The 25678-nt window shown below is 38.3% G+C and overlaps 1 protein-coding gene across 1 annotated transcript in view; it reads left to right on the top strand.

The window, feature by feature from the left end:
* The window catches only part of ANO5 (anoctamin 5), a 59326-nt gene that overhangs the window by 24565 nt on the left and 9083 nt on the right, over positions 1 to 25678 (top strand). The window contains exons 8-19 of the mRNA XM_045577892.1: positions 2233 to 2346; positions 5546 to 5661; positions 7826 to 7960; positions 8320 to 8425; positions 8513 to 8573; positions 9114 to 9265; positions 13289 to 13363; positions 15937 to 16159; positions 17427 to 17596; positions 18257 to 18354; positions 21341 to 21471; positions 24740 to 24945. Of these exons, the coding sequence (XP_045433848.1) occupies positions 2233 to 2346; positions 5546 to 5661; positions 7826 to 7960; positions 8320 to 8425; positions 8513 to 8573; positions 9114 to 9265; positions 13289 to 13363; positions 15937 to 16159; positions 17427 to 17596; positions 18257 to 18354; positions 21341 to 21471; positions 24740 to 24945 (1587 nt within the window). The remainder of the gene's footprint in view (positions 1 to 2232; positions 2347 to 5545; positions 5662 to 7825; positions 7961 to 8319; positions 8426 to 8512; positions 8574 to 9113; positions 9266 to 13288; positions 13364 to 15936; positions 16160 to 17426; positions 17597 to 18256; positions 18355 to 21340; positions 21472 to 24739; positions 24946 to 25678) is intronic.

The raw sequence follows: 25678 nt of genomic DNA, 5'->3' as shown, positions 1-25678 counted from the left end.
TGGATGGTTAACTTAGCTTTGTATGAGCTTTTTTCCACTTATTTGTGTTGTTTCATATGGAAATTGTGTATGCATTATTATGATTTTAATTTGCATTTCTCTGATAGGAAGGAGATTGATCTCCATGTATTAATATATGTTTTTTGGTCATTTAGATAAAGAATTTCTATGAAATCCTTGCTAAATTCTCTTGTCTGCTTTTAAATTAAGTCTTCCCTTGTTGGTTTGTAACAACTGTTTATCTATTTCCATTCATTACATATTTTATTGATCTTTTCCTACTTGGTGCTTCTCTCTTTTTTTTTTAATAGTTTCTTCTGATGAACAGGTGTTTTCTTTGTTTTGTTTTTTAAATATATTTTTATTGATTTCAAAGAGGAAGGAAAAGGGAGAGATAGAAACATCAATGATGAGGAAATCATTGATTGGTTGCCTCCTGCTTACCCCCTACCGAGAATCAAGCCTGCAACCCTGGGCATGTGCCATTGATTGAAATTGAACCATGGACCATGTAGTCAACCGGGTGATGCTATCCATTGAGCTAAATCAGCCAGGGCTGAACAGTTGTTTTTAATTTAAGTGTAGTCTTCTGTCTCAAGCCTTTACTTTATGAATAATGCTCTTAAACTTTTCCACCAAGTTTAACTTCCTACATTAATTAGGAAGTTAATTTCATGCAGTTAATTTCCTACATTATCTTCTAGTAGTTATATTATTTTTATTTTTACAATGAGAACTGCTATGTACCTGGAATTAATTTTTGTGTGTGGTGTGAGATGAGTCCATTTCCCCCATATGTATAGTCATTTTACTTGCTCCAATTACTGAAAACACTCATTCTTTTTTAATACTATCTTACTATTCTACTTTTATTATAACTCACATATCTAGGTAGGCATGGGTCTTCTGAGGGGCTTGATTCTTGCCTTTGACCTCTTTGTCTATTTTTTTTTTTTATCAGTGCATACAATGTTGAACTTTATCTGCATTCTGTAGCCCTGGAAAACAGGGACACTTAAAGAAAACCCCCACTCTTCTCATTCTGGGAACCTGTTTGCATAGAGAACCACCCTCCCTCATATGACTTAAAGAATATTCATAACCCCCACTGCCTAGTCTGATTTGACAGAACCATTTGCCATGTTGTTCATCCCAAATTCAATTGGTAATTAAAGTGTTCATCTGGGTTAATTGTCTTCATCCAAAAATATAAAATTTATTTTATTTTTTTATTTTTATTGATTTCACAGAAAAAGGGAGAGGGAGAGAGAGATAGAAACATCAAGGGTGAGAGAGAATCATTGATCAGTGGCCTCCTGCATGCCCCACACTGGGGATCGAGCCCACAACCTGGGCATGTGCCCTGACTGGGAATCAAACCACCAGCACCTGGCTCATAGATCGATGCTCAACCACTGAGCCACACCAGGTTGTTTCATTGTATTAGTTTTTGGTGTACTAGATTAACTTTAAATATCTGAAGTCCCACTCAATTTTTAAATTTTACATTTGGCTGGCTTTTTTTCTATTTGTCCGAAGTACAATCTATTTTAATTGAACTCACCCCTACTAAATACTCAGTTTAAGAAACTAATATAAATAATGATGATGTAGAAAGGCAGAAATTCTGAAAAGTTGCTGGAACACAAACAGCGAGTAAGATTGAATTGACAGACATTCAAGAGCAGAAGAGACCGAAGTTTACAGTATATACAGAAAACTGATATAAAGATATGAGTTGATGGCACACTAATTATGGAGAGATGATCATCTGAATCAATAAATTCAGATAAGAGAGAAAATAAACATCAGAGTAATTAAATGAAGAAGTATTCGAGACAGCTTGTCCAAATATCAGTTTTACTCTATATTCCCCTAATTGCATTGTTGGTGGTGACATTAGACTCCAACTTGAAGCCCTAATTGTGGCAGGAATTCTGGCACAATAGACTTCCAGAGGATTGTGAAGGGAGGAGAAGCAAAATAAGTTATGATTCACTCTTTACTCTCCCTAAGGGAATAGGAGGCTCTCCTACCCAGGAGCTGAAATACCTGCAAACTCATTTAGTCCCACCCTCCACTTCTTCCCCCAAACAACAAAGGGAATGTTTTTTTTTCTGTAATCAGAGCCCCTATCTACATTCAGACAAAGTAGACATTTTTAAATTGTTGTTGACAAAAATGTGGAAAGCATAGTCATGAAATGTGTGCCTCTTTATGCTTATCTTACAGGTTTATTATATTCTTTCACGATGTCCTTTTGGCATAGAAGATGGGAAGAAAAAGTTTGGGATTGAAAGACTGCTGAATTCTCATGCTTATTCAGCTGCCTATCCACTCCATGATGTAAGTCGTAGTTTGGTTTTGAGATACTGAGCCCATTTTCTTCTTCACACATTCAGAGGTTGCCTTATTGAGAGAATCTTCCCTTTGCTTGCTTTCTTTCTTTTCTTTTCTTTTCTCTTCTTTCTTTCTTTCTTTCTTTCTTTCTTTCTTTCTTTCTTTCTTTCTTTCTTTCTTTCTTTCTTTTCTTTCTTTCTTTCTTCTTTTCTTTCTTTCTTTCTAAGTTGCTTAATTCTCTCATGTGTTGGGAAAATCCCCAAAGGTACCCTATTTCCAAACTGAGAGGAGGCAGAGAAAGAATTTATAATTACAAGTACTCTGAAACAAAGTTAGCGCCTTTTCACACTGAAGTTTTAATGGAAATAAATTCATTTGGGGAAAATTATTACATTTGCACATTTTTTTAGGACACATATTGAAAATGCAATTATAGTAAAACATTTTAGAGCATAATATTTGGAATTTCTATCTGAATTCATCAGATCTTTTACCATAAACTTTATGGTAAAAGTTTTAAAGCAGTAAAAGAGTTGAATTATATGACTGCACTTACTGCATGCATATATTAATTCATCAAAGGAATAATTTGTTTTAAAGCATTGTGTTAGGTATCATTGGAAGACATCAATGTATCACTCATATACTAGGAATTTCTGGGAAATAAAGCATGTACACAACTTCAAAACAAGCTAAAGACTTCAGTCCATAAGAAAGATTCAGACAAATAACTGAAAGTCAGAAGAATTATTCTTTGAGGCCGTCCGATCATTGTGCAAAATTATTGAGCTTCATAAGATCAACAAGGAAGTGACATTTTTTCTGATGCCCCATTCAAGCAAACCTGAAATCTTGACAACCTAGTTCCTGGGGGTCTCTGAGGGAAAACTTTCCTTTTAGATATTACATGTCTAAATATCACCACCCTTTGGAAGTAGATGTCATATGGCTAGACATATATAAACTATTTTGACATCATCTCTTGGAACTTTCATTTCTTTTATTAATGTTTTACTCCTTGATACTTATAGAAGACTTTTTAATGGCATGCTCTCTGTTGGAGAAACACATTGCTTAGGAATATAGAAGAACCAAGTATTTCCATTTAAACAGGTGGCATCTAAATCATTGCTCATGTTTGTGAAGGCATTGTTGTAGTACTGGTTAGTTGATTATCTGTGGTATGGTTCCTATAAGGATACAGCAGAATTTTCCAAAATGAATACAGTTTTCAACAGGAGTATCAATTCAGGTGACACCATCCTCCCCACCCTTCCAGGGCTTGCCCCTTCCCTTCCCCCATATTTTTCCCTGAGACAAAATAAATTCTAGCAGATTATGGATTCTAAAAAAAAGCCATGGGCATAAATAGAGAGATTTATAGTTGGTTAATAAACATTGACAATGCATTTATTTTGTCAATCTTTTTCGCATAAGGGCTCATTCAGTTCTTTGAAGATTTTGAGGATTGTTTTTTTGTTTTTAGGGCACTAATCCTCTTCCTAATCCCAAGTCATAAAGCCAAACTAAAAAGACCAAATATCCTCAGACACCAGAAATGTTAATCCAGACATCTAGCCTTCCAGTGTGCTTATTAGAAAACCAGTGTTACTGCACCATTGTTAGCAAGAGCTTTAATTTACTGTTAATTTTATGTTTTATTTCTTCCCTTTCCCCTGAATTCAAGTTTATATGCTGATTTTCCTTTTATATATTTAAAGAATAATTTTTCCAGATACACAAATAGGCTGCTTCTTTTTCTATTTCAGTCTCAAGATTCAGTAGGATTAGCTACAGAAGAAGAAAGCTTTTGGGATCTGGATAATATAAAATATTACAATTATCACATAGAGATATTCACATGTGCTTAAGTATAAATTGGGTATTTATTTATTGCTGTCTTGAGCAGTTCACTTGTCTAGGTGAGCAGTTACAAAGAATGCGTTGAATAGCTGAGTAGGCCGTGATCTGCTGAGGCGTGTTAATAACCCTGTACAATACCTAACAGTGGAGATAGAACTTAAGCATGAAGCAGTACTGAAACTAAGTGCTAAAGTTTGTTGTGTAGATTTTAAGTTCTTTGGGAAATGGATCAGTGCAGACAATCAGGTTCCCTAGAGGAGATTCCTGTCATAGTAGTATCACCCATTTAACTGCTCTTGGGGTTTATCTTTCAATTTCTACAATAAAAATATTAGCTTATTTCTAAAGTCCCAGCCAGGTAGCCGAAACCGGTTTGGCTCAGTGGATAGAGTGTTGGCCTGCAGACTGAAAGGTCCCAAGTTCAATTCCGTTCAAGGGGATGTACCTTGGTTGCAGGCACCTCCCCAGTACGGGGTGTGCAGGAAGCAGATGATCGATGTTTCTCTCTCATCGATGTTTCTAGCTCTCTATCCCTCTCCCTTCCTCTCTGTAAAAAAAAAGTCAATAAAATATAAAATAATAAAATAAAGTCCCAGCCAGGTATATAATTTATATCCATCCTGAGCTGTGCTATGTTGGATTTTATGTTGGATTTGAGTAGAGAAGAAAGGGTACTCCTGGTGAAAAGAACAGCTTGAGTAAAGTCAGAGCCTCAAACTTTAAACTTGCATTTTTAAATAATTGGGTGTGAGAATTTAATAAATAAATCACTATTATTATAGATTACTAGAGGCCCTGTGCATGACATTCGTGCTCTCAGAGGTGGGGAGTAGGGGTCCCTCAGCCTGAACTGCACCCTTTAGCATTCTGGGAGCTCTCGGGGGATGGGCGACTGACTGCTCAGGCCCGCTCCCCGAGGGGAGGGGGGCTCAGCCCTAGTTGAACATCCTTAGCATTGCTGTGAAGGCATGAGAGGCTCCGCCACCTCCACTGTGCTTGCCATCAGCCTGGCTTGTAGCTGAGCAGCCCTCCCCCTGTGGGAGCACATTGACCACCAATGGGTAACTCCTGCATTGAGCACCTGTCCCTGGTGGTCAGTGCACATCATAGTGACTTGTCGTTCTGCCGCATGGTCGATTTGCATATTACCCTTTTATTATATAGGATTATAGATTTTAGTAAATAATTTTACATTCATTCATTTTCACATGAAAATCCCAGTCTAAAAAAGGGTCAAAAATATTTTTATATTTCACTAACCTCTTAAAAGCTGTGTTGGTTTACTTTTCACCCTCAGTTTTTCACTTGGTCATTAATGTACTTTCTTCTTAAATATTTGTAGGGTCAATATTGGAAGCCATCAGAACCTCCTAATACTACCAATGAAAGGTACATACTTTTCCAGAATTGGGCTCGGTTTTCCTATTTTTACAAGGAGCAGCCTTTCGACTTGATTAAGTAAGTTTCTTACAAAAGATCACACTGATGATTAAAACTTGATAATGTGATTTTTATTTACAGTGGCATTATATTCCATTCTTTTTACTACTATCGATATTACCCACTATATTTTTACACCTTCCCAATTTTGTATCTACGCTATCATTTACATTCCTTTGTGAACATAGTGCTGTTACCAGATGCTACCACCCTGCAGAGATAGCTCAGTGGCTTAGAGTTTGGGCTGAGTTCAAATCTAAGTTCTCCCTCCTAGAAGCTTTCTAAACTTAACCTCTATGATGCCCATTTGTAAAATGGGAATGACTAATCCTTTCCTCTTGGCATTTGGTTCTTAAATGAGATACTTTTTTTTTTTAGCATAGGAGCTAGCACTTACAAGTTAATACATAATATTTTTGTTTTGTTTTCCTCTCAGTCCAGGAATTTAGAAGATAGCAGAAAGGTTGGGTATAGCTGTGTGTGTGTGAAGACAATTGCTCTATAGCCTCTTTTTTTTTTTTTTTTTTTCCCCTCTTTCATTTTTGGGCTCAGCTAATTGACAAGCTTAGTGTCTGAGCCTGTCTGAGTTCCATTCTCTCAGATAATTTCTTAGTTTTATTAGCTAAGTAAGAAGACTACGGCGACAGGCTTCTGCTTCAAACCATTACAATACTACATACATACAGGATGTTAGGGGCCCCCTGCTATGATTGCAGTAAAGGAGTAATCAGATTAGAACAATTTGGTGATTAATGTTTCTACTGCAATGTTAGTACACCATCCTTTTTTAGCATCCAAATCAATTGAAATATTACCACAACAGTTTTCTTTAAGCAAATAAGGGGGAACTTTTAAGAATAAAAGATAGCTAGAGTATATAAACTAATGTTTCTATAAATCATTATATGAACTTTATTTCTTGAGACCTTTTTTATTTTCAAGAAATAAGATTATTGCTATTTGAAAGGAAAATGTAATTCTTTAAAAATAAGGAAGGTAGCCGAGACCAGTTTGGCTCAATGGATAGAGCGTCGGCTTGGGGACTGAAGGGTCCCGGGTTCGATTCCGGTAAAGGGCATGTACCTTGGTTGCGGGCATATCCCCAGTAGGGGGTGTGCAAGAGGCAGCTGATCGGTGACTCTCTCTCATCGGTGTTTCTAGCTTTCTATCCCTCTCTCTTCCTCTCTGTAAAAAAATCAATAAAATATATTATAAAAATAAAAATAAAAATAAATAAATTAAAAATAAAAAATAAAAATAAGGAAGGTAAATAAAATTAATAATGACTGTGGAAAAAAATTTTAAATCTTCTCATTGGGAAATTAATGTTATGCCTTTATGGTAAGATCTGCCTTCCTTTTAAAATTACTATAGTTTCATATTATATCCTGTAATATATTTATAAATAGCATGCTAGTATGAAACTGGAAAGAATTTATGGATTTGGTGAGCTGATCTATGTTCTTAAGTTTCTTGAAAGATTATTTAAGGGTTAGTGGGTTTAAAAAAACAGCCATAACAAAAAGCTTGGTGTCAGATTTTAACATTTATGTCAAGTAATGCTGTCACTCCTCGCCTCTGTAAGCAAAAACTGAACTGTGTATTTTATGGAACTTTTCCTGAGCAGTCACTTTTAATCCTGTGGTGTACTGCCTGTCTCACAATTCTGTAGTACTGTATCAATCAGAGATCCAAACTTGGGGGAAATTGAGCTTTGTAAAATAACCACTCTTGCTTAGTAGGTAATCAGAGTAACTTCTTCAACTTCAGAAAGAGAGATAAAGCACAAATCAGTGCAAATTGCGCATGTCATTTTGATTTGTTAAATTAAGTGCTAGAAGTTACATTGCAGAATGTTCTCCATTTCATTTCAAATATGCAAAACTCTTTAAATTTAGAAACTTTTCAAAGAGATTGTATTATGTCAAAATTAAAACAACTTTCAGTTGGCTTCCTACTTAGATATGTTATTAATCCTTACACCAATTCTTTGGATAATATCATCCTGCATTTTATGGCATGGAAGCTAAAGTGCAGAGAGTTTAGTAACTTTACCAAAATTATATGTCCAGAAAATTGTGGAGCCAAAATTAGAATAGAGGTTTGTCTGAATGCAAAACAAAGGCTGTCTGGTTTATGTAATTCTTCCAACCTCTGAGTCCACTTTTATCCTCTTTTACAGGAATTATTTTGGAGAAAAAATTGGCATGTATTTTGTCTTTCTCGGATTTTACACAGAAATGCTGGTCCTTGCAGCTATAGTTGGTTTAGCTTGTTTTGGTTATGGCTTATTTTCCATGCATGGTAGCACAACCAGGTAAGTGCAGCTGAGTTGCCAAAGTAGAGAAAATGCCTTGATCTTATGCTAATTGAAAGTGGTGTTATTATTTTTCCTGGGGCATTTGTTTCTGAATGTTTTCTTATGGCAGCAGATGAGTGATGTTTCTGAAAAAAAGACCCAAGCAACCACCCTCACTAGGTGCTTTATCAAAAATCTGTCTTTAAGGACTAGTTCTAAAGATTCTGCTCTTCAAAGCATAACTTAAAGAAATTGCTGCTTCACTCCCCCTTCTGCCATATGAGAAGCTGTGTGAAAAGTTGTTCTGATCAGAATAGCTTTAGACTCTCACCCAAACACACATAATTTTTAAAATAACTTTGCTGTTCCTTCTGCAGCATTGAAGTCTGTGACCCTGAGATTGGAGGCCAGATTATCATGTGCCCACTCTGTGACTTATTGTGTGATTTTTGGAGACTAAATTCTACGTGTTTGTCTTCAAAGGTATGTATGTATTTTAGTAAGATATAATTTCCCTCCTTTTGTATTAGAAACTAAATTGTCTTTGTGATGTTATTTTTGTTTTAACAGGTTTCTCATTTATTTGATAATGAGTCAACAGTGTTCTTTGCAATATTCATGGGAATTTGGGGTGAGTATATAGTCACATAAAAAATAGCTTTCTCCATGTTATGTGGTATATAGCCCATCTGTGTAACATACTAAAGGTGATTTTAGATACAGGTATTTGTATCTAGCATCAATACAATGACAGCTTCCAAATCAGTGGTCTTTGATCCTTGATTCTTGGTCAAAGAAAAAGATGAAAGTCTCTATTAATCACCTGCTCCTGTCTCTGGGAGACAGCATTGTTTTTAAAAATATGTTTTTATTGATTTCAGAAAGGAAGGGAAAGTGAGAGAGAGAGAGAGAGAGAGAGAGAGAGAGAGAGAGAGAGAGAGAGAGAGAGAGAGAGAGAGAGAGAAACATCAGTAATGAAAGAGAATCATTGATCGTCTGCCTCCTGCACATCCTCTACTGGGGATTGAGCCTGTAACCCAGGCATGTATCCTTGACTGGAATCAAACCTGGGACCCTTCAGTCCATAAGCCTAGGCTCTCACCCCTGAGCAAAACTAGCTAGGGCTCTCCATCTTTTAATTATATTTGTTTTATACTTTGTTTTCCTATAGTCACATTGTTTTTGGAGTTTTGGAAACAGCATCAAGCAAGACTAGAGTATGAGTGGGACCTGGTGGACTTTGAAGAGGAGCAGCAGCAGCTTCAGCTGAGGCCTGAATTTGAAGCCATGTGTAAAAAGAAGAAACTTAATCCCGTGACTCAGGTAGTTTAGGAAACTGAAATGGGCATCCTATCTCAATGGGCACATTTCTGTAGGTTGTCTCTCAAATAATGCTGTCTATTTTAATTTGCCTTTAAGTATTCTCCCAACATATAAATCATATAAACTCATTTACTTACTCCTATATTTCAAACACATGCAAAAGTAGATAGACAAGTAAAATGAACTCCAGGGTGGACCCATCACACAGCTTTAATTAATATTAATTCTTGGACAACCTTGTTTTTATTTGTACACCTACTCCTTGTGGCCGTTGGATTATTTTGAAGTAAATCCAAGATGTCATATCATGAAAGACATTATTTAAATACCAAGTGCAATTTAAAAAAAATGGAAAACAGTGTGTATGCTCTGGGCTTTAAATATGTGTATAAAAATATGTATACATGGAACTAAAGTTAATATGCAAAAATTAAATTAGTATCATATTAAGATAGTGGGCTTATGAGTGATTGTTTTATTCAACTAGTTTCTCTTAATTGATTATAATGGGAAGGTCATTTATGCTACTATTTGGAGTGAAAGTCTGTATTTTGGGATCCTAAACTGGCAAACCAGCTATGTATTGACTGAATAATTTGACTTGTTGGTACCTTTTTTTATGTGAAAATAGAAGGTACTTTGCCATCAAACACCAGACTTTTGGCTGCATATTCTTAGAATCCCTACATTTCCATAATCTGTAACCAGAGATGCTATTAAAGGCAGAAAATAAAATGTTTAACATAGTCTCTTTAGTAGCATTCCCTACTCTGTTCAGGACACTATTCTTGCAGCATAATACTCAACATTCTTTACATAATTTAGGCATTCATTTAATATTTATTAAATTGCATTGAAACTTTACAAAATTCAATAAATAAATAAAGGGGGAAGAAAACCTGAAAAAATACATTAACAATTTGAGTGAAATTTAGTTTGAAATTATAAAATTATATCATCCTATCTAATAAAAGAATAATATGCAAATTAACCATCTTTCTGCTACACCCACAAGCCACACCCATCACCCAATCAGGAGTGAATATGCAAATAAACCCAACCAAGATGGCTATGGCCACAGAGAGCAGGAGGAAGACTTGGGTTTCCCTGGCAATGGAAGAAGCCAAGCTTTCTGCCTGCCCTTGCTAACCTAGGACTCCACTCAAGGCTACAAAATTTCAATGATAGAAGATACATAAGTCCAAACAAATGGAGGCATCCATGGAGCTGGAGAGAGAAGGAGGGAGGTTTGGATTGCCCCAGCGGTGGAAGAAGCCAAGCTTTTCACACACCCTGGCTGGCCCAGGCCTCCACTTAAGGCTATAAAAATTATAGAAGATACATAAATTCCAACAGAAATGGCTGCCACCACCGGAGTGAGCAGAAGGCTTGGCTCCACTACAGAGTTTCCATTGTAGAAGATAAATAAATTCCAGATGCCAGGGCCTCTGCTTGGGTCATCAGAGGGCGTGGCCAGCTGCAAACCACCACAGGCCCCTTGCCCAGGCTGCCCCACACCCCAAGGGAACCCCCACCCTGATCCAGGACACCCTTCAGGGCAAACCAGCTAGCCCCCACCCATGCACCAGGCCTCTATCCTATCTAATAAAAGTGTAATATGCAGATTGACCATCACTCCAACACAAGATGGCTGCCCTCATGTGGTTAAAGATCCTGTCTCCATGTGGTCACAAGATGGCCACCACAAGATGGTCAGCAGGGAAGGTTAGTTTGGAGGGACCAGGCCTGCAATGGAGAGCAGTTGGGGGCAATCAGGCCAGTAGGGGAGGGACCAATCCTGCAGGGGAGAGCAGTTGGGGTGGGGGAGTGATCAAGCCTGCAGGGAAGGGCAGTCTGTGGTGACCAGGCTGGCAGAGGAGGGAAGTTGGGAGTGACCAGGCCTGCAGGGAAGGGCAGTTGGGAGGGACCCAGGCCTGCAGGTGAGAGCAGTTGGGGGCAATTGGGCTGGCAAGGAAGCAGTTAGCATCAATCAGGCTGGCAGGGGAGTGGTTAGGGAGTGATCAGGCTGGTAGGCAGAAACAGTGAGGGGAAATCAGGAAGGCAGGCAGGCGAGCAGTTGGGAGCCAGCAGTCCTGGACTGTGAGAGGGATGTCTGACTGCTTGTTTAGGCCCAATGCCACCAGGGTCTCAGATTGGAGAGTGTGCAGGCTGGGCTGAGGGACAACCCCCCCACCCCCCCATGCACAAACTTCATGCACCAGGCCTTTAGTAAGTGATATTTAGTAAGGATATTATGTATATCTGTAGGGGAGCACATGAAACTTGATTGGAAAGTTTGTAAGGAGGACATTCTCTGAGAAAAGGGAAGTGTGTAGAAGGCCACCTGCCCTGTTTATTGGGAGTGCCAAAGGCGGTGCCCCTAATTATTCCTTGATCTTTCCAAACACGTCTGTGCAGGAGCAGATGCCACTCCCCACCCCCTGCTAGGTGTTTACTGGAATCCTTATGCTTAATCCCTGGAAGCCCTTGCCCAGAGGACAATGTAAACATATGTGTCCTCTCAAGAGTACTCACCCTACTGATTGTATCTTAAAGGTAAACTTTATCTCAAACTGCCATTATAATAAAAGGCTAACAAGGCAGGCAATGGAGGCTGCCTGGTACCTTTGGCCAGGCCATCCCTTAGCCCTCTCTTTCACAGTGAAACTGTGTCAGAGTAATCTGTTCAGCCATCATATATCTATTCATATTCCATGGGATAATAAGAAAATAAAGGCAGGCTTATAGGCTTTGCCAAAAAATTTTGACATGAAAGCCACAGGTACTGAATGATTACCTTTCAAATCAATTGAATAAAACAGTATGTATTGGTTTACTGTGAATTATCCACATAGTTGTAATGGGTTTCCATGAAATGGTTTATTTTACTTAGCTGTAATTATCCACTTAGCTGTAATCAGAATTTTTTTATTTGCTGTGCTTTATTAGTGGTTAAGTACAACCAGAAGTGGCACATGGAACACTCATTCATATGTTTGACATCCACATACATGCACACATCCTGAGGTTCAGTAGAGCTCTCAGACCACCTACTCTACTGTTGATTTCTGTTTCTACTCAGTCTGCCCTGAAAAACATACCAAAAAGTACAAAATCTTCTATTTTAGATAAAATTATATGATTTAGGTTTCTGCTTTTTTTACTATATGGCAGTATTATTTGGGGTAAAATATAACTTTATGTAGCTAAGAATGTTAGCTGATATAATTAATATCTTTCATTAATGACTTAACAAGCATAAAAATGGAAAATTCTGGGCCCTTGAATGTTGTGAAATCCTATAAATATAAAGAAGGCATCCTATTTAATATCATGCAGAGCAATTACAGAGCAATGCAATTCAACTTAATTCATTTGAGTTAGAATCCTATATAATAAAACCTATATATAATATGCAAATTGACCAAAGGGCAGAATGACCAGTCACTATGATGCAACCACCAGGGGGAAGATGCTCAATGCAGGAGTTGACCCCTGGAGGTCAGTATGCTCCCATAGCTGGAGCACTGTTCCTTAGCACAGTTCCAGAGGGATGTCCCCCACCACCACCAGGGGATCAGGCCTAAGCCAGCAAGCAGACATCCCACTGAGGAGTCCCAGACTGCAAGAGGGTGCAGGCCAGGCTGAGGGACTACCCCACAGCCCCACAACCAGTGTTCGAATGTTGTGTGCCAGGCCTCTAATGGAATTAAGTCATCATTAAAGTGTCTATTTAAGAAACTGCCCTCAGATTTTGACTTTATTTCCTATCTACTTGAATACCACTCTAATTCAACATCCAGGAAATAGTGTGTACCATCACATGTAAAATGTCTCAACTAAGAGCCCTGAAGTATTCTGTCTAAAGGGAAGGGACCAGTACTAAAATGTAGCCTCCAGTGAGTTGGAATGGACCTTTTTGGGAGGTTTCTTATTTAACTGAGCTTTGTGATTTTTGACTACTTGGAATCCCAAAATTGTGGGAAGATTCTGAATTTTGCTGTGATTTCTTCAAAATTATAGGAGCTGGAGCCTCACATGCCTCTGAAGAATCGTGTTCCATGGTATTTCTTATCAGGAGCCACAGTGACATTGTGGGTAAGCATTAAAAACAAAACAAAACAAAAAAAAACCTCTTATCAGTGTGACATGCAACCACTGCCAGTGTGTATTTCTCGGCATCTAGAAGGGGTTCAGGAATCTAGAGAAGGTGCTATGTGTAAATTAATCAAGAGTCCAGAGATGAAATATAATTTTGGAAGGCATTTGGGAGGCCAGAGGAGCTTGGCTAAGGAAATAAGTTCTCCTGCCTCTCTGGACCCCTTGCTTTTTATTAACATAAATTGTCCTAAGGCAAGGTAGATATACATATCAAAGGGTAAAGTTTAATATACAGAATCCATTGTGAGGTTGGAGGAACTGCCTAAGACTGCTCTGGTGTTTGGCCAGTAGGAGGCAATAACATGTAGATTGAAATGCCCTCAGCATCTGGCAGCAGGCAATCATTTATGCATCCATTTCAGGTTTGGGGAAATGCCCTCAGCCACTTCCAACAGGCAACAATATTTGTGATTCAGCCCTTGCTGAGTCCCCAAGTTCCATCCACCTTTTGCATTTATGAGATGATGGAATTAGCTTCAGGCAAGTCACATTAGGATTATCTCAACAGTTTAATCTGAAATAGCTCCAAGTCCCCTCCTTCCTTTTCCCTCCCCAGTCATTATCTTGAATAGAGCTCTTATATAAAATAAACTGTAATTTACATGGATGCACCATAATTGAAACTTGAAAAAATAGTTGGGATGAGAGAGAGATGCTTTATCTTAGATCCTGTCCCTCCTTTGTTCCCAATTTGGTTGCAGATTATTTGGCTAGTTTTTTTTTTGTTTTTGTTTTTCTTGGTTTTTTTTTTGTTGTTGTTGTTTTTTTTTGTGTGTGTGTGTGTGTGTGTGTGTGTGTGTTTTAATATATTTTATTGATTATTTTACAGAGAGGAAGGAAGAGGGATAGATAGTTAGAAACATCCATGAGAGAGCAACATCGATCAGCTGCCTCTTGCACACCCCCTACTAGGGATGTGCCTGCAGCCATGGACCAGAATCAAACCCAGGACCCTTCAGTCCACAGGCTGATGCTCTATCCACTGAGTCAAACTACAGTTTCAGCTTTGTGTGTGTGTGTGTGTGTGTGTGTGTGTGTGTGTCTGTGGTTTTTTGTCATTAGTTTATCTTTATCTCCATTTAAAATATTTGCACAAAGAGAAGAAAACAAAAGAAAAATGTTATTTCATCTACTTGAAGAATTTAATCATCATATCCATTTTGAGGGAATCAGATGTTCTCCATGCCTTTTAGCTAATGGAATCCTCGATCACCATAATCTATTTCCTGTCCTCCCTTTTCCAAATATGTTCTTTTTTACAGTTAGACATTAATTTTAGAAGTATGTTATTCTCTGAGAGTTTAGCATGTTGAAATATAAAAAACTAGCAATTATAGACTATAGCTTAACTTCACCAGCCCATAATTTCTTACCTTTAACATTTCTTATCGATATTGACTTTTCTATTTTAAATTTACATTTTCTTAGATAATATAAAAATAATTAAAGAAAGACCATAGAATAAAGGAAGTGACAATCAATTTGGAACACTACTACAGAAATATTCTGGAGTGGTGTTCCAGAAAGATTATTCTGTCTTTTATTTTTATTCAATTTGGTTCAGTTCCTCAACTTTCAGAGTAAAATTCTCCAATCATTGATATAAAACCACCCCCAGATCTTTGTGGGTGTTTTTTTTGTTGTTGTTGTTTTTTCAATATCAGAAGTATGAAAAATGTATATCAAACAGATGCAAATATCTAAACTGTCTGGTTTAGCAGGTTACTAATGGCAACATTCTGAGGGGAAATGAAATACAATCCTTAAATGTACTTTTCTTGGGAAAGTAAATCATCTTCATGCTACATGTTTAACTACAATCTAGAGCAGAAGTTGGCATTTTTACTTAAAAAGGCCAGATGTATTTTAGGATTTGTGGGCCAGTCACTGGCACATAATTATCTTTATTTTTCTTTACAACCATTTTTCTTTGCAAAAAAAAATGCAAAGCACATCCTTTAAAAAAAAAAAAAAGTTTTTATTGATTCAGAGAGAGGAAGGGAGAGGGAGAAGGAGATAGAAACATCAATGATTAGAGAGAATCATCCATTGATTACCTTTTGCACGCCCCCTACTGGGGATTGAGCCTGAAACCTAGGCATGCCCTGATTGGTAATCAAACAATGACCTCCTGGTTCATGGGTCTATACTCAACCACTGAGCTACACCAGTCAGGCAAAACACATTCTTAACTCCAGGGCCATGCCAGAATTGGTAAGACCACAGGCAGAATTTGGCCTTCTGGCTAGTTTTTCTAACTTTTGCTAGCATATGAACCATGAATACTTTTCTAGTTTAGACTTACCTCCCTACCATATGCCTTACCTCTAACCTTTTTACCTTACCAGTGTTCATTTCCTGCCATTGGTGTTGAGAGAGACTTGGTTTTCTTTCCATGTCAGAGAAGCTAAGCATAACAGAATGAAATGAAAAGAACAGTGGTACAGATATAGTATATGCAGCACAGAACTACAAGGACCAGAGTGACCAATTCTGTTTTCCTTCTGCAGATGTCTCTTGTCATTGCCTGTTTGGTGGCTGTGATTGTGTACCGCCTGTCAGTCTTTGCTACATTTTCCAGATTCATGGAAAGTGAAGCATCCTTAAAGCATGTCAAAAGTTTTCTCACTCCTCAAATAGCTACAGCACTCTCTGGGTCATGCTTGAACTTTATTGTCATCTTGATCTTGAATTTCTTTTATGAAAAGTTATCTGCCTGGATTACAAAGATGGGTAAGCTGACTGACTCTTTACTATGGCTCTGAAAAAAAGGGTCCCTAACAACACTGAACATCCATTATGGATCATCCCCCAATTGCTAATTTTAAGGCAGTTTGGTTCCATAGGTAGACCCAAAGCCTGGTACTTCACAATGCCCTAACTGCTATATCCAGACCATCATAATGGGAGCAAGGGGATGAACTAAAAAGAATTAAGACTTTTTAGATCTCTTTGAGTATTCTTATCTTAATTGCCCTTTCATGGGGCTAGTTGAATCCTAAGTAAAATCCTCACTTTTCTCGAGGCAAAGAGAGTTTTTATTTCATGTGTATGATTTTTAGAAGGTATCTGGTTTTAAAAATATCATGAGAACAATCCGCTTCTCCTTAATAAATCTGAAATTTAGTGCCTCTCTTTTCATCATTGAACACAAGTGCTTTTTCTCATAGAAAAAAAAAAAAGCTGCTATTTTTAAGTATTTCACTTTTGGGTGTTATCCGCTATGATATTTTTGTTGTTGCTAGCAGAAAAATACAAATAAAATTGAGGGAAGAACTCCAAATTGCAGAGTCATATTTAATGTGACTTCCCAGTGCTCACTCCAGTGCTGGGTGGAAGAAGTGGTCTATTGGGTCACATTGGGCCCCTCAGTGGACAGATTTAGAGGAAGTGCTCCTGGACAAAGAGCACTCAGAGAAGAAGCTGACGCCTTGAGCTGAGTCTCCCACCTATTTCCAACTTGCTGGGGCAAGATCAGGAGCAATTATGCTCTATACTATTCTTCTAGCTCAGTCTCCCACTTCACCTGTGACCACTTCATCTGAGACTCTTTCACCTGTGATGCCTTCACCTTTCCTCGTGGCTTTAGGAAAACTTCCAGTATATTAAACAGAAAATAATCTAGATTCTAAGACACTATGTAATAAAAGGCTAATATGCAAATTGTCCCTCGACCAGGAGTTACACCAGCAAGCAGGCCAGCCAATCATCCATGTCCCCTCCTCCTAGCCAGGCTGGCTGGACCCCATCCATGCACAAATTCATGTACCAGGCCTTTAATATAGATACTGAGTGGCCAGATCATTATGCATTCAGAGATCATAATTATCTGGCCACTCAGTGCATAGTTAACTAAATATTGGTGTATTGTGACCAGAGTGGTGTATTATGACCAAAGTGGGAAATTTCAGCAGACTCTCAGAAAAATCTGACTATATATCTACTCATCCCAGTGAAAGTGCATTATTAAACATTGATGTTTTGTTTTTTTCCTTACCAGAAATCCCTCGAACTTACCAGGAGTATGAAAGCAGCCTGACCTTGAAAATGTTCCTGTTTCAGTTTGTAAATTTTTACTCATCATGCTTCTACTTAGCTTTCTTTAAAGGGAAGTTTGTGGGCTATCCTGGAAAGTACACATATTTGTTTGGTGTGTGGAGAAGTGAAGAGGTAAGAATTCTCTTGAGAAGTGAGGTTTGTGGTATTAATAACTCAGTGTTAGCCAAATACATTTTTTTGTGCCCAGCACAAACTCAAATTTAATTTAAATTGGAAGAGAAGTATAGGATACTGACTCTTTCTGAAGAGAATATTAGTTTTAGAATTCTGTCATCTAATAGACATCCATGTTCCTTTAGGGCTAGAAGTTATGTTGTGCTTATTGTTGGTATCAAAAAATGAACTGCAAAATGGAATAAGTGAGTTCTATGTTCCCAAAGACTCCCTGCAAAGGAAGAATGAGAACTCCAAGTATAGCAGAGAGGACTCCACCATGGGTGTGAGTTAGGTCAGATCAGTGGTCTGCAAATATGGCTGCGCATCCAAATCACATGGAGAAAAATAGCAACTTCTGCCCTAACCCAGACATAAAGATGCAGAATTTTCTGAGAATGAAATCCACACATGTTTTCTTAACATAGCTGAATCTAATGCAGGCACCCCAGCACTGGTCTATGATCGTGCTTGGACTATTGAGCTAAATATCCCTTTATATCTCATTAGTATCTATGTCAACCCAAACCTTCAGATTCTGATCCTCTGGATTTATTTCATTGCAAAAATTTTGTCTTTCGTCGTTCACTTCGCTTTTCACTCTCCCTTTCTAACTAGTGTGACCCTGGAGGCTGTCTAATAGAACTGACAACCCAGATGACCATAATAATGACTGGGAAACAGATCTTTGGAAACATTCAAGAAGCCATTTATCCGTATGTATGACTTACAAGTTTTTGCTTCATTTAAGTAATTATGTGAGATTTCCTCTGGAAGAAGATGAAATTCTATTATCATGGTGCCTTTGTCAGCAAATGTTTAAGTCGATGAAAAAGAAACTTCACATTTAATCAACAGTTGAATGCATTAAGGTATTACAGGCCTTTAAATATGCATGGCTGTTGCCTGAGTTGAAGTTGAGGGAAAGGTAGTTATGACCCTTTTAGGAAGATTTGTGTGTTATGTCCTCTGTAGATTATTCTGCATGTTATGTATTCACAAATTGAACTCTGTAATAGTATCTATTTTTCATGGATACATTTAGACAAAAATTTGTTATGAATGAAATACTGATACATGAAAGGTTTGCTTTCTGTTCCAAAAGCATAGCAATAACAAATACTTTTTAAAAAGTGAAAACCAAAATGACAGTTTATACCAAATATAAGAGGAAAATTCCCATAGATAAAAAGAGAAAGAATCATAAGCCTGTAATCTTACAAGGTTCCTAGCTAGGAAATGACACTGCCAGGTTTGTTTAGCACCTGTAGTATAAAGTGGGCTAAAAGTGCTCTATTTATTTATCTTTATTATTGAAAGTATTACAGATGTCTCCTTTTTTTTTTTTTTTTTTTTTTTTTTTTTTTTTTTTTTTCCTGTGATGGGAAGAAGCCTGCAACTGAAGTACACATCCTTGACAGGAATCAAACCTGGGACCTTTTGGTCCACAGGCTTGCACTCTATCCACTGAGCCAAACAGGCTAGGGCTCTAGTAGAGTCTTAAATGTGATTGCACACATTCTTTATTTTGTTAAAGGGAATGTTTCTAACTTTGCCCTGTTAAGAATGATGTTTGCCCAAAATTTTGGTAGATGCTTGTGATCAGATAGAGGTAATTTCCTTCTTTTCTACCTTTTTGTTATAAATAGGTGTTTAAAATATATCAAATGTATTTATCTGCAGCAGTTGATATGATTTGCTATTCTTAAATTTGTTGGTGTGATTTATTACATTGATTAATAAAATTTAAAAAAAAAATCTTGTTTCTTAAAGTAATCTAACATTATCATTATACTAGGGGCCCGGTTGCACAAATTCTTGCATATTGGAAGAAAATTAATTAGAAGAAATACTTTAATATCACTATTCGCCCTTTCTCTATAATTATAGAAGTGTCAACCAAATTCATGATAGACAATGACAAATTGAAACACACATTTGCGATTGTTGCCAGCAAGAGTTGTATATGTATCATGCATGCGTGAGCCAACTTAGCCTTTTATAGATATAGAATAAATTTGCTTAATTAGACCTGCTTTCTGACTTAGCTAAATTTTTTCCAGCCCAAGAAAGCACCCCAACTTCTCTTTCAAGTAATTATCACAACACAGCAGTAAATATCAACCCAAAGCAGAATATTATTGTAGATCATGCAGGGAGAAACAAAGGGTGAAATATTTAACTGTAGCAGTATTTGACTATATTCTGCACAGTGAGAAAACCTGAAGTTATTTTCAAGGTCCACCATTTCTTCTTTTCAGTCAAGTTTCTCAGCATTCTAAATCTCTGTTTTCCGGATAATGAAAAGAAAATAGGATTCCACTGAGTCTCCTATCTACTTACTTCAGGACTTTTGTGAGGATCAAATGAGATGAGGCACAGGAAAACGCTTCACAGGCATTTGGTTAAAGTGTAAATGTTCCCACCTGGATATAAAGCAAGTTGTGTTCACTGAATAAACTGTAAGGAGGCTAGTCCCTAGGGAGAGGAAGCCAGGCAATGCTACGTGACATCATTACCCGGCGCCCACAGCAACTGTTTCCAGGCTGGCCGTGGGGTCTCGGCAGCATCAGCTGTGATTTGGTGGGCTGTTGCACTAGGATGGTGGTGGGGCCTGTGTCCCACTTGGGGGAAGCTGAGTGTTGATTTGTGAGCCAGGTCCGCACTGCTGTTTCTCTGAAAATGTTGGCAGCTCCTGCATTGAGCATCTGCCCCCTTGTGGTCAGTGCGTGTCATTGTGACCAGTTAGTTAGGCAGTGGGAAGGACACAGCATATTAGCCTTTTATATATATATATATAGACTAGAAGCCCGATGCCTGAAGATTCATGCTAGAATGGGCTTTCCTTTCCCTGGCTGCTGGCACCACCTTCCCACTCTGGCCGAGCCCCTTTCCGCTCAGGCCCCAGAGCCACTTCTTTCTACTCCAGCCCCGCCTTCCCGAGCTGCCCAGAGGCCCTGAGAGACCAGGGATGGGGTAAAATGCCTGTGTTGTTGCCATGGGGATGACGCAAGCATTCTACTCCTGTCTCTTTGGACCTATGTATGCAAATTAGCTGCCATATTTGTTGGGTTCATTTGCATATCACTCCTGATTGGCTGGTGACATAGTGGAGATATGGTTAATGTACATGTTTGTCTATTATTAGATAAGATTTTATTTTTATATGAATTTATATGAATTTAGTTAGGTCATATTTTGCTTAGGAATATTGCATATATTTTCATGGGTTAGATAAACCTCTGTGTTTTTGCTGCCATTTCTATTTCTATTTTAACCAGTTCCTCACTTTCTTGAGTATTCTTAATATCATGAGAACATAAAGAACAGACCGATAAATCTCAGAGGGAAGGTGGGGGTGGGGAGAGTGGGGAGAGATTAACCTGGGAATTTATATGCATATACATTGCCCTTATAGCAGTGGTTCTCAACCTTCCTAATGACGCGAACCTTTAATACAGTTCCTCATGTTGTGGTGACCCCCAACCACAAAATTATTTTTGTAGCTACTTCATAACTGTAGTTTTGCTACTGTTATAATTGTAATGTAAATATCTGTGTTTTCCAATGGTCTTAGGCGATCCCTGTGAAAGGGGTCGTGACCCACAGGTTGAGAACTGCTAACAAGGGTCACCTAAGACCCTGATTCTATAACCCTTTTAAAAATCTATTTCGTGTATTTACTTCTCTCACTTCCAACAGCTTTGCTCTGAATTGGTGGAGACGCCGAAAAGCTCGCACCAACTCTGAAAAGTTATACAGTCGATGGGAGCAGGATCATGACCTTGAACCTTTTGGAAGTCTTGGACTATTCTATGAATACTTAGAAACAGGTAATTTTCAACCACTTGTTTGAAGCATAGAGTATGGCTGGGTAAAATAAGTGTTTATCATCTCTTAGTATTTCTTCCTGCCTTTGGACATAGTAGGTGTTCAATAAATCATTGGACAGTGGATGAGAAGATAGGTGGATGAGTACAGAAAAGATTGGTTCAACATTGACTTTACCCACCAAACAGAATGTAGAGTGAAGTTTAGTTTTAAAACACCAATCTTAGATATATTTTTCTATCAATGGAATGTTAATATTGAACAAAATAAAGATTACTTTTTAGTGCCTGTCTCAAATTAGCTGTTTCTCCTTTTGTTTACCTCTGTGGCAGCTGAGAGAGAATAAGATGAAAAACATTTCCAATGGATATAACATACATTTAATTTTTCCTTTACTCCTGCTGAACAGAAGAAGGTTAAAAGCATTTATTCAAGGGAAACCAAATTGAACACAATAAATTCATAAAATATTCTAAGGATTGAACAGAGATCTTGAGGTAACATTTTTGGAGAGAGTGATGAAGAGACAGCCTGTATAGCTAATCAGAGTATGTTTCCTCTCAGTAACATTTCTCTGCTTCTTTGGTTAGACAATTTTTAACTTATTCTGAAGACCCTTAAAATCACAGTGGAATGAATGAGATGGCCTGAATTTGTTACTGATTCACCACTAAAGTACCTATCCATGACACATGGATTGAAATAGGTAACTTGAGGACAAATAAAAAGAAGTCTCTATGTACCTGGCTCCAAATTTAGGTAGTGTTTGCTTTATGGGGTGAGCAGGCTATAATTTTTAATTGTATAAGTTTCAAATAAATTTGTGTGTAAATGCATCAGAGGTTACCACTGAATAAAATATAAAATCAAGGTTTCATAAGATTGACTCCCATTTATTGCGGTACAATTAATTTACTTGGATATTTTACATACATTATCTCTAATCTTGAAACATCTTACAGAGTAGTCATTATTCACTGCATTTTATTTTAGAGGATCCTGATATGTGGGTAGTTTAACTTTCCACTGTCACAAAGAGTTTAAGTAAAGATCTAAAATTTGAACATGGAAAATGTAAGCTGTTTCTACATATTACTTTTCTTAATGTCATATTTCTTGTATCAGAGAAGACAGGAAATGAGGCAATTTGTTCACTTGGTTTAGTAGATGACAAGGCTGATTTTCATGAGAAAATTTTAAAAGAAAAGCTGAAATCCAGAAATACTCAAGATTCATCTAAAAATAGAGGACCAGCGGAATATTATTTCCTCCTTCAATTCAGAGCCATTCCTGTATATATTATTATTTTTATTATTCATGTGGGAAGCCTAGACTGCCAACTCCATGATTTTTTTATTCCAAGCATTGTTGGACACAAAATAACAAAAATGTGTAGAGAAGCCAGCTTACCAAGTGAAGAGAGTAAAACTTATTTTAAAAGATGTCAAGATATCACAAAGAATCAGGACTTTAATACTTTTTTTCCAGAAAATGTATATTTCTTCTGCCCACATATAATTCATATATACTTCCAAATATTTTCAAAATTAACTTTATGGTTTATTCTCAAATAGCTTGTTTTATACTTTTTTTTTTTTATCTATTAGCTTCTTCAAAACTTAAATAAAGATCCTAATATATAAAAACCTTGGGTCTTAATGACCAGTAACAACCAGAGGCTGACCAACTGGAAGTCAGTGTTGGCCCCACCCCAAGCAAGCAGTTAGGGGCAGTCAAACAGGCAGATCAGCAGTTGGGGTGATCAGGTAGGTAGATGGCCCCTTGCCTGGCTGGCCCCACCCCCAAGCAAGCACATAAGGACAATCAGGCAGGCAGGCACAGTGGTTAGGAGTGATCAGGTAGGCAGACCAGTGGTTAGGGGTGGTCAAGTAGGTAGGCGAGCAGTTAGGAGTGACCAGGTAGGCAGACAGCCCCTTGCAGGGCTGGCCCTATCCCCCAGCAAAGAAAGAGGGAGGCCCAGGCCAGCCAAGCCATTGCACCCCAGCCTGTTGCCTGCAGAGGGAGGCCACTAGTGGCAGGGGCAGCACTGCACAGATGGCAAGCAGTGGCAGTGACGGGGTGGAGCCAGCTGCCTGCAGCCCAGGGAAGGAATGCCCGATAGGCCCTGATCTCAGGCCAGGTCTAGGGATCCTACCCAAGGGGTTCCGGATTGTGAGAGGGTGCAGGCCAGGACTAATGGACCACCATGAATGCATGAATTTTCATGCACCAGGCCTCTAGTCCTATATAATAAAAGCCTAATATGCAAATTTACCAAATGACAGAACAACTTGTGGAATGGCTGGTCACTGTGATGCGCACTGACCACCAGGGGGCAGACCCTCAACACAGGAGCTTCCCGCAGCCCACAGGCCCCAGGTCAGCCAAGGCAGGTGCCAGCAGAACTCCCCCCAGCCCCCGATCATCCTGCTGGTCGCCCCACAGAGGGAGGCAACCAGTGACAGCAGGGGGCAGGGCCGGCGAGCAGGTGGTGCCAGGCCAGCCAAGGATGGTGCCAGTGGGGGTCTCTGATCATCCTGCTGGTTGCCCCACAGATTGGTCATGATCACTGGCCAGGCCTAAGGACCCTACCGATGCACAAATTTCATGCACTGGGTCTCTAGTTAATTTATAAGGCTTATAGTTGAGTACTCTTATATACCCAGCTCATGCTGGCTATTGGAAGTATACAAATGAGTCAGTCATATCCCTGATCTGAAAAAGTACTCATATTAGCAAGACAGAAAACTTGATTTTCTGGTAAATCTACTATGGCTATACCAGTGTAAAGTCTAGATCAGCATAAGCCTACCTATAGACTACTAGAGGTATTGTGCACAAATTCGTGCACTGGTGGGATCCAGCCAGTCCACCTAATGGGGGCCATGAGAGGTGGACCAGCCAGGGTGAGGGGCCATGGGCATTCTGGTCATTCTTCATTATATAGGATTATATAGGATAATAAAAGACTGTGCTTTAAGAAGAATATATTATCTAAGAAGAATAGATACTTTTTTAGATAAGCAGATCTCAAAAGAAACAGCAAGGACAGAACTGAGCTGTGCATGCCCTGTTTCTCCTTATTTTAGAAAGCAAATACATCACTATGCTTTTTATAGGGAGGAAGAACTGAGAAGATGGAAAGAGACCTGGAGTATTTTGCTGGTATTGGTCCTTCCAAAATGCAGCAAGTGGCAGGAGTTGGGCAGAGTCTTCCCTCTTTTCTCCTCCACAATAATGACTTTACAAATTTTTCTTTTTTCTCTACAGTTATTCAATTTGGATTTGTTACCTTATTTGTGGCCTCTTTTCCTTTGGCTCCTGTTCTTGCTCTCTTGAATAATATTATGGAGATTCGAGTGGATGCCTGGAAACTTACTACTCAGTACAGGAGACCCGTAGCATCTAAAGCTCATAGCATAGGTGTTTGGCAAGATATTCTACATGCAATGGCTGTTCTTTCTGTTGCAAGTAATGTAAGTGGACCTATTTTGGTGGGGTAACATTGTGTTTTGTTTTCTTGGGGATGGGGAAATGTGAATGATGCTTAGCTCAATCTTTATTTGCATTGATTTCATCTGATGACAATCCGCAAAGGTAAAATATTCCTAAACTTTTATACAGTAAATAGCATAGAGAAATCTGTGACATGGAAACTCTTAGAAATACAAGGAAAATTATAAAATCACACTCATAAAAATAACATAATACAGTTTCATAACATGTAACAAAATAAATAGTATATAAGTAAAGGTATAGAGGATTTGAATAATACAATTGAATCTTTTTTTTTTAATAAAGCATCATCCTATTTATTTATTTATTTAAATCTTTAAATCTTTAAATCTTTACTGTTGAAGGAATTATATAGATCCTCATTTTTCCCCTGTTAACCTCTTGTAGCCCACTCCCCTTCCTCCCCCACCCTAGGCCCTCACCACCCCATTGTCTATGTCCAGTGGTTAAGCATATATGCATGCAAGTTCATTGGTTGATCACTTCCCATCCACTTTCCCCAGACTTCCCTCTGAGGCTCAACCTTCTGTTCATGCTTCTATGTCTCTGGGTGCAATTAAATATTGATCACGTGTAGAGTTGTGTACTACAAATAGTACACAACTATTTGCCTGTTATATCTATAGAGTACTTATTAAAAAATAGAAATAAAAATAAATTCACCTGCCTTGGTCAGGTGGCCCAGTTTCAGTT

The sequence above is a fragment of the Pipistrellus kuhlii genome, unplaced genomic scaffold, assembly GCF_014108245.1.
Source record: "Pipistrellus kuhlii isolate mPipKuh1 unplaced genomic scaffold, mPipKuh1.p scaffold_m20_p_9, whole genome shotgun sequence".
In the NCBI taxonomy this organism is placed as follows: domain Eukaryota; kingdom Metazoa; phylum Chordata; class Mammalia; order Chiroptera; family Vespertilionidae; genus Pipistrellus; species Pipistrellus kuhlii.
The sequence above is the reverse complement of the archived record's forward strand: the minus strand, read 5'-3'. Positions and strand labels throughout refer to the sequence as shown.